Raw genomic sequence first — 12284 nt, 5'->3', positions numbered from 1 at the left:
TTTGCAACGAAGGCCTAAGGCATTGCTTGTTTTTGTGGGGTTCCTGTATTTGTAGGGTTTTTCTCATTAACGGTTTCCATTTGGGCTTTACCTGGAGATATCGGGGGGGGGAAGGCCATTTAGCAGAAATGGCAGAAGAGCCGCAGAACATCACCACACTGTTATCATGGCTGAACAGTTTTAGCTGTTGCTTTTACTTTTAGGAGACCGTTGTCCTTGAGCTGGGTGTGCTGGTGGTGGCTCTGTCCATTTGTACTTACTGAAGAGGTAGCCCAGGAGTAGTTTGATCCTTACCTTTCTTCCCACAAGAAGTGTGGGCTAGCCTCTGCTTCCCACCAAACCCTCTGCCTTGGCTGCTCTGAGTTTGGGCTGCGTTGCGAAAGCTGGGGTTCAAAGCTCACCCTGACGTGTGCAATTCAAAGTGTTACTTTGTACTGGATAACTTCCAACAGCACTGGAGTGTGGGGGAAGGAGTTCACAGAGGCAGGGGGAGAAACAAAATCATGTTTGGGGTTCACTGCGTAAAAACACGTATTCTCCCTGCTGCCTTGCGAATGAGGAGATGCCTCGAACTTGCATGGAGAAACTGGTCAGCTGCTGATAGTCCCCTGCACTGAAACTGGGCCACAAAGGTGATGAGTGTGGTTGACAGTGAGAGGGGGTGATAGTTTGGTTAGTTCTTGCTCAACAGATTTCCTGTTGACACAGTGTAGATCTCAATATTTAATGGCATCCTGTGTCATCAGCCAACTGGTATAAATTTGGCACGCTTCAGGGACTAGCCTCAGTAAAATGAGGAGCAGTTTGTGCTTGGCTGAATGCTGCCTCTGGATTCACCTGCCCAGTGCAAATAGGATGTTCTTCCAACTTCAGATGGAGCAGGAGTGGCAGAGGGGTTGGAGATCTGAAGATTGTTTCACTGTTTTTCCCAGGCTGGTCTAGCAGTTTCAGCATGAAAGGAGACTTGATTTTCCAGTATCTACTTAGTATGAACCTGAGTGGGACATGTCCCCTTCAGTATCTCTTGTCTTTCTTCCTCTGTAAAGGCCACAGTGGATGAAAACTGCTGTCACAGGAAGGTCAGGAAGTGTTAAGGAAGGAACATACTGACCTTTAGGAGCAAAGCAAGAGAATTCAGTTTTTGTAGAACAGCACAAGAGGCTAGCCAGGGAGTCTAAACTACTGAAATGCTGCTGAGACACTGAGCTTGACCCCATGCAAGACTCTGGTACAGTAGTTGCCAGCTGTCTCTCACTAAGGGCATTTCTATGGGTGCCATGAAGCTTCAAGTCTTCAGCTTTAAAGGCACATCTCAGTCAGTCCAAGCTGCATCCCTTCTTGCTCTGTCTTCCCCTGAGCCTGTCAGTCTGAAGTTAGACATACATGTGCAGAGGCATATGGCACTGTGCATGTAGTTACCTTCATGATTGTGTAATTAACCATAATCAGGCATGATTTTGAGGAGCTTCTCTTTTGAGGAGCTATGTGTGCAGTTGGCCAGGCTACTGCTTCAACAATAGGGCTGTTTGGACACTACTGCCCACCCCAGTGTGGTGTCACTGGGGCTGATACTTCTCTGAGCAAGTCAGGGCTTGATCTCAAGGGCAGCATCTCCTCACTGATTATATGGCAGCAGCAGGACTGTGAGAGGTTATCTATCTTGATCACCATGAGAAATCTCCACAGACCGAGCTGATGCCACTCTTCCCTAAACAGTGTACTAGGAATTGCATATTCCTATCCTACCCTACAGCCCGAGTGGCAGAGGGCTCTGACGTGTGCCAGAGCATGGGCATTGAAGCTGGAGAAGAAAATGACTTGTCCTGGTTTCACAGCCACCTTTGTGTCAGGAGGAGGAAAAGCTCTGCTATGCCATCCTGGCAGCAGCTGCAAGGGGATCCTGAAAAGGGAAGGAACAGACAAGTTGCCAGTGCCCCAGCTCTAAGCATCTGACCTCTGGGAGCCAGACTACTGTTTAGTGCAGAAGGAAGCAGGCTGTGACTGTTAATGGCTATGTGTGTGCTGCCACTACATTGTTTATTGTACAAACAGAAACCAAAGATAATGAGGGATCTGCCTGGCATCATTTTTAGTGGGTCTTATCCAGTTGTCATACAGTATGTGCATGAAAACAGTATCCCAGGCTCATCCGACAGAGCCTGACACTGTTACCAGGTGTGCCTGGGAGACTCTGATGCTCAATTCTTATGTCTTCCAGATAGGGTAGCTATTGGTTGAATGTCAGCCATTAAGGGTGTCTGTGAAGAACCATCTTAGATGGATCGAGTGGCATTTGCTTTAATTTGATTTAATACACTGTTATTACAGTGTGAGATTTTTTTGGGGGTATGACAGTGACCCAGAAGTCTTATCTCAAAGTTTTCCTGAAGTGTCTTGTGCTGAGTGTCAAGAGCTTAATTTTAGCTGTTAATGGTGTAACATGGGAAAACATGTTTGCAGGGATTCTGTGTCCCACTGGCGTGCAGGTCTTACCTTATCTGGCTTGTAATAAGAATGATGGAGACATTATGTTAGAAAAGATGGGGTTTTCCAGGAAAGAAGGTGAAAAGACTTCTCTTTACCTGACTGAGAAAACACTCTGGTTTCCTTCTCCCAAAGGAGGAAAAACAAAAGAAGTGGCAGCATTAAAAGCTTTCCATTTCCCTTGTCTCATGGCTTGCCTAAAATGTATGTTTAGGCAGCTTTTCTGGAGTGGGAAGGGATGGGTACGGCTGGTGAAGCTCAAGCCTGGGAAGCCTCAGCTTGTGTCTCATGCTTTGTCCACATGCTTCTCTGGGATGCAGCACATCTTAGTGATTTTTTTTTGTGCTTCAATTTCCTGTCTGAAAAAACGCTCTCCATTTAGTAGCAGACCTTTCTTATATTCTTGTGTTGTCCCTCTAAACAACTGAGTTCTTCACCTTTACCTGACACTTGCTGCCTGCCTGTAGGTACCCTGAACCAGTCAGTGCCTATCACTGGGAACAAATGTGTACTAAAACAAAACAGAAATGAAGTATAAGCTTAATTTTAGCAGCTCTGCTTTCCTGATACCAATATACTTGTGCAGCACTGAAATGGAAAGATTTGGCATAGCTGTGCACTGGCACCATTCCTGTGCCTGATATATTAGGGTGTAGAAGCTCAATGGTTTACTGTGAGAATGGGATGAAATTTCTTCCTACTTCTTCTAAAATATGAGGCCAAAATCCAACTCAGTTTTGGAAGATTCACTAGAAAGTTTCTTTCAGTCAGGGAACACAAAGAACTACAAAAAGCCAGAAACAGCCCTTAAGCACACCCAGTTTAGTCCAATAACTGGCACATATCAATACGAAAAGTCTGTAATTCTTTGCAGGTTATCCTCTGAAGCTGGAGGAACAAACTTCTTGGTCCTGGAATGCATAGTCAATGTGAAGCAAGGCAGTACTTGCACTACTATCCTGACTTGCTAGCAGATTGTCCTGGTAGCTGTCTTCTGTCCTGTATTTTGAATATGATGTCTTAATATTTTCTTTGTTATTTCCAGTTCCAGCTGCTGATTGAAGTTGCCTGGCCTCTGTTTATCTTCTTCATCTTGATCTCTGTAAGACTTTCATATCCGCCGTATGAGCAGCATGAATGTAAGTACCAAACACAGCAGCTGTACCCAGAATGGTGGTTGTTTCGTAGTTAAAAGGTAATAATGCAGCTGGCAAGACACAAAGAGCAGGGGCAGTGATTGTACACTTTATTCAGAAATCTCTAGAGAAGACTTAATGGTTCCTTTCCTTCCACCCTGGGGACTGCGGTGTGTTCTGACATGTTAATCTTGCTTGAAATTATACACATTCTGGATGGTTTTTGTGATGTTTCTCTTTTCTTTCGCATGTATAATATATTAGCTGAGAATTTGCTGTAGAACTCTGGCAAGTCTGTAAAACTAGCATAGAACCCAGTCTTATGTCTCATTGTTGGCCTGTATGTGACTTTTACTTAGTGTAAAAAAGAAAGAAGTGTTCAGATCTGTAAGAAAGCAATCTCATTTTCAGGCAGTAATGTGCGTTAATGTAACACATTAAAGAGCACAAGAGCAATTCCATTCTTTCTAGCCATTATAGTGTCAGTTCTGCATTCAGGAGATTCAGCAGTCATACATTTGTGGGGAAAAGCTATTCCACTTTTTTCCTTTACCTTTTAAAATGGGCACATTTCTGCTTTTCTTTCAAAGAAAGTTTTTATTCTTGCTCTGTGAATAATGATTTTTAGGCCTCTGTGATGGTGGCCACTTGATTCAGGATGTGTGACTTGTTTGTTTGCAACATGTTACTGTGGTTGATGACAGCCTCATACTGCAATTAGCTGACTGTGGAAGAGCTCGCTCTTTATCTTTCCTTTGCCTGATTACTGAAAGGAAGGCTTAAGGGTCAGCATAACCTGACTTTGGAGGACATCCTGAAGTGTTTCATCCTTAAAATAGGTAAAGAACTGGCTCTTGCTGAGCTTACCCTGTGCTTCTTTGTGATGGCTGGGGCATTTTATGCTGCTTGCTAGGCTGTCAAGGATCCTTTCAAAGCTGAAGTGTTCATGTGTACAGTTTCCCATTACACTCTGGACACTGCTGGTCCATGTACTGCTTAACTCACTTTCTACAGTGGTTGGCAGTTTAATTGAAGCTTCCCTAAATTAAATCTCATGCTTTACTGCATAACATTTAAGTTGCCTTTTCTAACTGAATGTTAAAGTGGTATTAGGAGAGACACCTGTAATATGGAGCTGAATTGAAGCAAGAGAAGTAATAAGCAGCTTACTCAGCTGGTATAAATAACTAGTAACCCCAACGGTTACTTGTTTTAGACGTTGCAGTGCTGTATATAAAGTCAAACCTAGCAAGAGCTGCCTTTTAGTAGAGCTGTATAGACTGGGATTATTAGTCTCCTAGTAATCATTTGCTCTGGCACCCTGGTGCAGAGTTTTGAGTCACCTGCAGCCCTTTTTCCTTCCCATTTATATTGACTGAAGTGGTTTTGTCTGCCTTTTCCCGATTACAACATTAGCAACTGTAGAGCGTAGGGCATCTGGTAACTTTTTAAGTCACTTTTTTTAATGGATAACTCCTCAATTTTTCAAAAAGCTTCTGAGAAAAGGTAACTAAATTTCATTTCAGTCTGGATTGATTTCACTGAACACTCGTTTATATGCTGACAGATACAGATGTGTTGTATAGTGGAACATTTTTTTGCTGAACTGTGAGCAGAGGTAGTCAGCGAGAAACCTTGAGTTCATGCTGAACTGTGTGGCAACCCTGTGGATGCCTTAAGGGAGACAGGAACGTTATCTGTCGTGGCAGTGCTGCATGCTGTTATGAAATCAGCTGCAGGTAAACGCCTGATGATAGCAGTAACAGAGCTGCATGCAATTATTTTATATTCTCCAGACAGCCTCAGTATTTTAATGGTATTGTCTTTTTCAACAAATAGGAAAGATTTCTCTCCTCTTGCTTGAGGAGCCCAAGGATTGTGTTGTTTCTATGGGCTAAGTTTCCAGTCAGGACTTTTTATTTCTATCAGCTTGGTCTAGTGCAGTCCACATCTTGCAGTCTTGCAATCTTCAATTGCAATTGCGCAAGATTGCTGACTTGTGTTTTGTGCAGCTTGACTTTTCTGTTCCTGTGACCCTTTAAAGCATTCAAAATGCACTTCATTTGGGGGAAATAAATCTGGCAAAAAGTGACTTTGGTCTCCTCTGAAAAGCCAGATGTTTGCAGCAAGATAATTGAAAATCGTGTGCTGTTACACTGTTTTCTGTGTAACTCATCCGAGTTAAAACTGGCAGATTCCTGCTTTACTCCTCAAGAAAATGCTGTTACATGCATCACTGTATGTAAAAAGCTACCCTGAATTCTTCTTCATTTGTGCTCTTCTTTCATACTGCTTTTAGTAGTTTGAGTTCTTCACCATGTAAAATAAAAGACATGAAGTAAAGAGAAGGTGATTTTCTTGGATATGTTACAAAAAGAATCTGAAAGTCGTAGTATTTTCCCTCTTCTCCCTACCCCCAAACCCCTCAGCCAATAAGAATAAGAGAGCAAAATGAAACAAAAGCCAGAGAGCTCAGGTAAATAGTTTTCCTGTTTTAAACAGAGAACTTAGGGACAAACAGTCCCCTGGGTACTGGAAACAATGAACCTTTGATTCCTTCACCTTTCTCCTGGACAGAGTTTCTGGCTTTCTCCATTGGAGGAGGGTTGATACCCTCCCTGCTTTCCTTCAGCCTTCCACATTAATCAGCCTTGCTGTAATTTGGCAGCTTTGACCTCTCTTCCTCCTGTGGCTTTGGTATGTCCATTGTGGCTGTGGAGGTAGGGAGCTGCCCCTGCCGTTTGACTGTAGGCATGCTGTGGGGGCAAGGTGGGCACCAGAGGAGGGAATGTGCATCACTTGGTCAAAGCCTTGAGCAACTGCCTTGGGTAGCTATGAGCGATAGTGAGGAAGGGGCATAACTTTCCTCTGTGCTCCCCTCCCTTGTGTGGGGTTGAAGAAGTGAGTTCATTTGCAGAAAGCAGCCTCACTGCTTGTATAAGGTGCAAGGGAAGCCTTTCTTCCCCCATTGCTGGAGGTTAAGGGATTCAGAAATGCCTAAGTGGCTTACTGGCCACAAGTAGTTTGTTACTGCTTTAATTCTTGACCGGAATGCAGAACGTAAACAGGACATAAAATCTGGGCTATGACTTAAGTAGGTCTTTAGCAGCAAGAATCAGACTTCAGCATAAAGGTTTGAAATATGGCAGGCAGATGCCTGAATGTTTTAGGAACTCTGAAGTTTTAATACTGACTGGAAATCAAGCTAATATGGGACAGCAATGACATGGTTAGGGAAACAAATGTAGGTACCCACCCCACATTCACTGGGCCTTTGCTTGTTGTTTACAGTATGTGCAATTGAGGTGGGCTGATTTTGAAAACCAAAAGGACTGAATAGAAATATTAGGTGTATTCAGAGCCCAGACTCTGACTGGGGGTTGTCCAAATGGCCTCAGGCCAAATCCTTGTGTAATTTAAGCATTCAATCTGGAGGAGCACAGCAGGTTGGAACGGACGTGTGCGTGTGTTTCACCACTGCCAGGCATTGGAGTTGCCTACTGTTGGGCATCCTTCAGCAAAAAGTACTATATCCCAGTCAGTGTGGCCGAAAGCACTGATGCAAAGATGATACTAGCAGAGAGCTGCTCCTATAGGCTTAACAAGGTGTAGGTTTTCAGTGAAGGAGCCTAGAACATTGTAGGGAACTTAACATGAGCTCAGCCCTTAAAGTTGGCTGTTCTGCTCTCTTACAAGCTATTTGGGGCAGTAACCAGCACAGGATTAGCACTGCCTTGCAAATGCAATGCTGTGTAGCAGTGGCTTGTGTCCTGTGTTTCTGTCTGCTGACTCTTGTGTTTCTGTTCTAGGTCACTTCCCAAATAAAGCTATGCCTTCAGCAGGGACCTTGCCGTGGATACAGGGGATCATCTGCAACGCCAACAACCCTTGTTTCCGCTACCCAACTCCAGGGGAGTCCCCTGGTATCGTTGGGAACTTCAATGCCTCCATGTGAGTCTGCCTGCTTCTTCCTCACCTCTGTTCTTAGAGGAACATGCGGAGAAGGGATAATTGCAAGTCGCCAGCTAGCTATGTAACCTTACACTGTCAAGAGTTTTGCTGTTCCTGTTGCCACTGAAGTACCAAGCTTGCTACCAAGCTCAGGGGGGCTTAGCAGGCGGCTGGTACATGTGCAATGTCCCCCAGGTAGTTGGAGCTGTTTGTGAATGAAAAGCTCTGTTTTACCTCTGGGTGAGGACTAAGTCCATTCTCTTATCAGTTGCTCAGAATTTGGCCAATAAAAAGGCAAGACACGAGTTATTTTTTCAGAGGCCCTCTTTCCTTGGTTAATGAACCTCCGAGATGGATAGTGTAGAGCGAGGCTGTTAAAGAGCAAGTCAGGGGGATACTCCCTGACATCTGTCACTTATTGCCGGCTAATGTGTTGCAGAAAGCTCAATATACAGCCAGCTTCCTCGTACCCTGCCTTGCTTGCTGCACTCATACTGCTAGGCCAGCTAGGCTTAATGCAGGGTAAAATGTGTCTGCAACTTGTAGGAGCATTTGGAAGGAGCGAGAACATTTAAATAACTGTGCTGCTAAGAGGAAGCAGTTTACAGGCAGCAGTAGGCCCTCTCCATCCCCGTCTTAAGTAAATGCTTTCAAATGCGTGGATGTTTTCCTGATGTAACTTTATTTGACCTTGCATTAGCAGCCATCATTTGCTGGGCTCCTTTGACTATCTTGGGGTGGCCACTGAAGAAAGGGCTCATTGTACCGGAGAGGGCAGTGGCATAACCGGAAGGGACTGAAGTTTGGAACTGGGATGTGAAACGGTATCTATGGATGCTGGCTCAGAGAGCTGACGGCTGCTGGTTGTTTTTGTGTTTTCCTGTCACCAGTGTTTCCCGCCTGTTCTCAGATGCCAAGAGGTTGCTTTTGTACAGCCAACAGGATACGAGCATACGGGATGTCCAGAAGGTCCTGGGAAAACTGCGCAAGTTGGGAAATTCCTCTGGCGCAGGTAACGGCATTGTAAAAAGAGCCACCTACATCTGGCATTTTCGCTCTGGTTAATTCTGCATGTGTGTAAACTTCTGAAGTGTACCGCAATGGGAACATGCACAGTTAAAATCTGCAGCTTACAAAACCCTTTCCAGTCCTGCAGAAGTACCTGAAGCTTCTCTTGTATCAGAGCTTTGTGTGCCCTTTAGCTTCTTCAGCAGAAAAGGGATGGTCTGCAATGCCAAGAATAGCAGCTTTTTTGGATGTGAAATTACCATGTTCAGCCTACTGAAGTCAGTTAAAACGCTGCCTTTCTCAAAGGAGTCCAAGCAGTGTGTCTTTTTGGAAAACAGTAGTTATTTTGGTATTTTGTCAGTGAAGCAGCCAATACAATATAGCCGCAATGTAGTGCTCTGCCCCCTGAGCTCCAGAGAGAAGTGTGCTGGACGAACACAGATGCAGAAGAGCTGATATTGGCCAGCAGTTTGCAAACTCAGAGCTGATAATTATTAGAGAATGAAGTCTCTATTTCATTTTCTTTGTTTTTTTGTTTGTTTGTTTGTTTGTTTCTGTATAACTGTTTGGTGAAGGATGCTTCAATCTCTGCTATGGTCTGGCAGAATTTTGAAGGGCAGGGTCCAACAGAAAATGTTTTGTCTTTGGGGTTCACACAGCTCCATTTGCCATAAGAAATGAGAATCCTCCCACTTTTAGCTTGCTCGGGAAGGTCTGGAGTGCCTTCCTGTCTCGTGCAGATGAATAAGTGACTAGGGTGAGATCACTCAGGAAGCTTGCAGCAGAGCTGGGACATAAAGCAGCTCTGCCTGGTCTCAGGAAATGTAGCAGTTCTCGTGTTATTGCTGGGTCTCTCTGACATGGCAACTTAAGAGCTTTTTGGGGCACTCTTCTCTGAAAGGTTATTTCTCTTGGCTGCTGTGTTAATGCTGCATGTGTCCACTGGAAAGGATGGAAAGTAATGGTTTAGAACACCAGGGAAATAGAGATGGGAACGCAGCCATCAAGTGTCTTCACCTACAATCTCTCTTCAGGCATGTGGAGCTCTTTGAATGTAGTGGTACTTCAGCATTTCGTGAAAGCTGGCCCTGGCTTTGCAGTTGTGAGAGTTCTTCTGAGCTCTCTTCATTTGTCCTGGCTTAGGCAGGCTTCAGGAAGAGAAGTATCTGACCTGGTGTGATGTGAATAGTTTAATGTCTGATGTGGCCTGAGCATGCTTTTAAAGCAGAGATAGTAGGTTTTTTACATCCTTTCTTGTGCTGCTCAGTACATTGGGGGTAATTTTGAAATAATCTGTATTGCTAGTGTCAGGTTGGCAGATGTGTGCTGGCTGTATGCACAGACACAAATTGTGCAAGGGATTTGGCTTGGATATGTAACCTTTCTCTCCCCTCTTCAGAGCTGTGCAGAATCCTGATGTGGTCATATCTGCAGGTAATACTGTGGTCTACTGACTTTTTGAGCAGTATAAGCTTATGCTTTCACACACATAAGTTACTCCCTTCCTTGCTGGGTTCAAAACCCATAGTGCTGGGTTCAAGTGGCATTGTCATGCTTTTACATAAATATGCAGCAATTTAAAGGGGAGAACATGCAGAACAAACCGTTTGCACAGAAATGGACACATAATGAACACAGCCAAAGTGAGCTAAGATTATTATTTCCCAAGGAGAGGTTTAATGCTGGTTTTTCATGGAGATCTTGACTTGTCAGAATGACATATATTGTTGTTACTGGATTTTACGCTTCATGCCTGCAGTAGTATCTGCAAGTGGACTCTTCCAAAGAGAGAAGACACTGGTGTTCTGTATTGAAACACGCAGTGAACGTCAGGCATGGGCATTTACAAGAAAACTTATCAAAGCCATAAGCTGAAACTCTCATTGCTGGGAAGGTTTGAGGGGGAGGGGTGATTCCAAGAAGCATCTTGCATAGAGCATTGTACAAGTTGAAAGTCAGAAGGCTCACGTTTCTCTATACTGTAAAGACTACCAGACTGGCTGCAGAAATATGCCTCAGACTCTGTCATCAAAGATTGTATTTCTATAATAAAACATTTCAAATGTGTAATAAAAAAATTAAGTCTCTCCATTAGAATGACAGAATGCCCATTGTTGGTAAGGCTTAAAGGGAACAAAGCCTGTTTGTCCTTTTCATGATATGCTCATTTACACAAAACCTCCATCTTGGGGGTCCTTGCTGCCCACTGCTTGGCTGCTGATTCATCCTCTGACATCATGCATAAAGCAGCATCTTCTGTTCTTACAAGTACTTGTGTATTTGTGTTTAGCAGTGCTTAATTCCTATGCATAGAAAGGAACTACAGGTCAAGCCTTCAACTATTGTATACAGTGAGGTCTGAGAGAGGCTTGGATGTTTTAGTTACAGGGGCATTTTCTCCAGTGGTTTCTCCAGTGGCTGGAAATACGACAGTAGGAGTAGATGTCAGATATAAGCACACCTCCAAATCTGAAAGCACTGCCTTTATACATATATTTTGCCAATTAGCAGGAACGCTGATTACCTTATGAGCTAATAATTGGAAACATTTGTAATATCACCTCCGTCCCAGCTTTGGCCTGGACCTGAAGCCATGTGGTCCAGACAGATGCAGCTTTGCAGTTCATGTTTCCCCATATGTTTTATGCTCCCTACTTGCGGAGCTCCCTCATGCCCACATTCTGGTGTGATGTCCTGCTCCCGTGTATGCTTCCCCTGGCTGCCTCCTGGCTTTGAAACAGGCTTCAGGATGTGATCTTCCACTAGCACACAGATTAGAGCTGTGGTATAGATTTTGTTCTAATGCTAGTCATTCAAAGCATGCATGCCTGTATTTAGTTTCAGAAGTTTGAATCTGCCTAAGTCCTTTCATTACAAGCTTCTTTAAAATAACCCTCATAAACCAGCGTTCAAGGTGTGACAGTTAATATTGCTTGATTTGAAATTAGGCATATGCCAAATCCTGTGAAAGGGAGACTTGTGGCAGATGGGCATGGTGCTTACATAGTGGTGTTTGCGAGTCAGTGTCTTGGTTAAAGACAAGTTGGGGCACTAAGGTTTTGTCAAGGCAGTGCTGTGCACTCATGCCGACAGGCTTTATGTCTCAGTCACCTTTTGATGAGATGGGAGGTAGCTGCTCATAACAGGATTGTTTGTCCAGGAGCTTGAGGAGCATCTCCTGTTCTCTGTTGCTCTGAGCTCCACAAGAGCTCTCTGGCGGAGAGACAGGAATGTGTTACCAGTGGGGAACAGCCCAGTCTTGCTTCATGTAGCACGTTTTCTGGCCAGGGTGAAGTACTAACGGGTGGTGCGAGGGAGTTCAGCACAGGCAGTTATCACGCTGTATGGGTGCTGCTGTCCTGTGGCCATGTTCAGCAAGCCTTGAGCAGTGAAATCTACGTGCAGGCACACACATACCTTAACATAATCAATTTTGCAGGCAGATGCCAGGTGCCCTCTCCTTCCCAACACTTGTTACATCTCTGTCCAGAGATGTCACCAAGGTCTTCAACAGTCATGATAACTCAGAGTGCAAACTAGAACACAGAGTCAAAGACCTTGGTGATGGCACTTCCGAGAGCATGAGATGGCTGCTGGGATTGCCACCTGCAGTAGGTTTGACTGACTGCTTGCAGGCACTGGATGTGCAACTGGCTTCAATGCCATTTTGGCAGGAGATAGTGTTTGCAAGAAATAAGCTTTCCT

At 44.4% G+C, this 12284-nt stretch overlaps 1 protein-coding gene across 2 annotated transcripts in view; it reads left to right on the top strand.

Annotated features, from left to right (window-relative positions):
- The window catches only part of ABCA1 (ATP binding cassette subfamily A member 1), a 95909-nt gene that overhangs the window by 19485 nt on the left and 64140 nt on the right, over positions 1 to 12284 (top strand). For both annotated transcript variants that reach the window (XM_065663419.1, XM_065663418.1), the window contains exons 4-6: positions 3530 to 3623; positions 7430 to 7571; positions 8462 to 8583. In XM_065663419.1, coding sequence (XP_065519491.1) covers positions 3530 to 3623; positions 7430 to 7571; positions 8462 to 8583 — 358 coding nt within the window. The remainder of the gene's footprint in view (positions 1 to 3529; positions 3624 to 7429; positions 7572 to 8461; positions 8584 to 12284) is intronic.

The sequence above is a fragment of the Lathamus discolor genome, chromosome Z (assembly GCF_037157495.1).
Source record: "Lathamus discolor isolate bLatDis1 chromosome Z, bLatDis1.hap1, whole genome shotgun sequence".
In the NCBI taxonomy this organism is placed as follows: domain Eukaryota; kingdom Metazoa; phylum Chordata; class Aves; order Psittaciformes; family Psittacidae; genus Lathamus; species Lathamus discolor.
The sequence above is the reverse complement of the archived record's forward strand: the minus strand, read 5'-3'. Positions and strand labels throughout refer to the sequence as shown.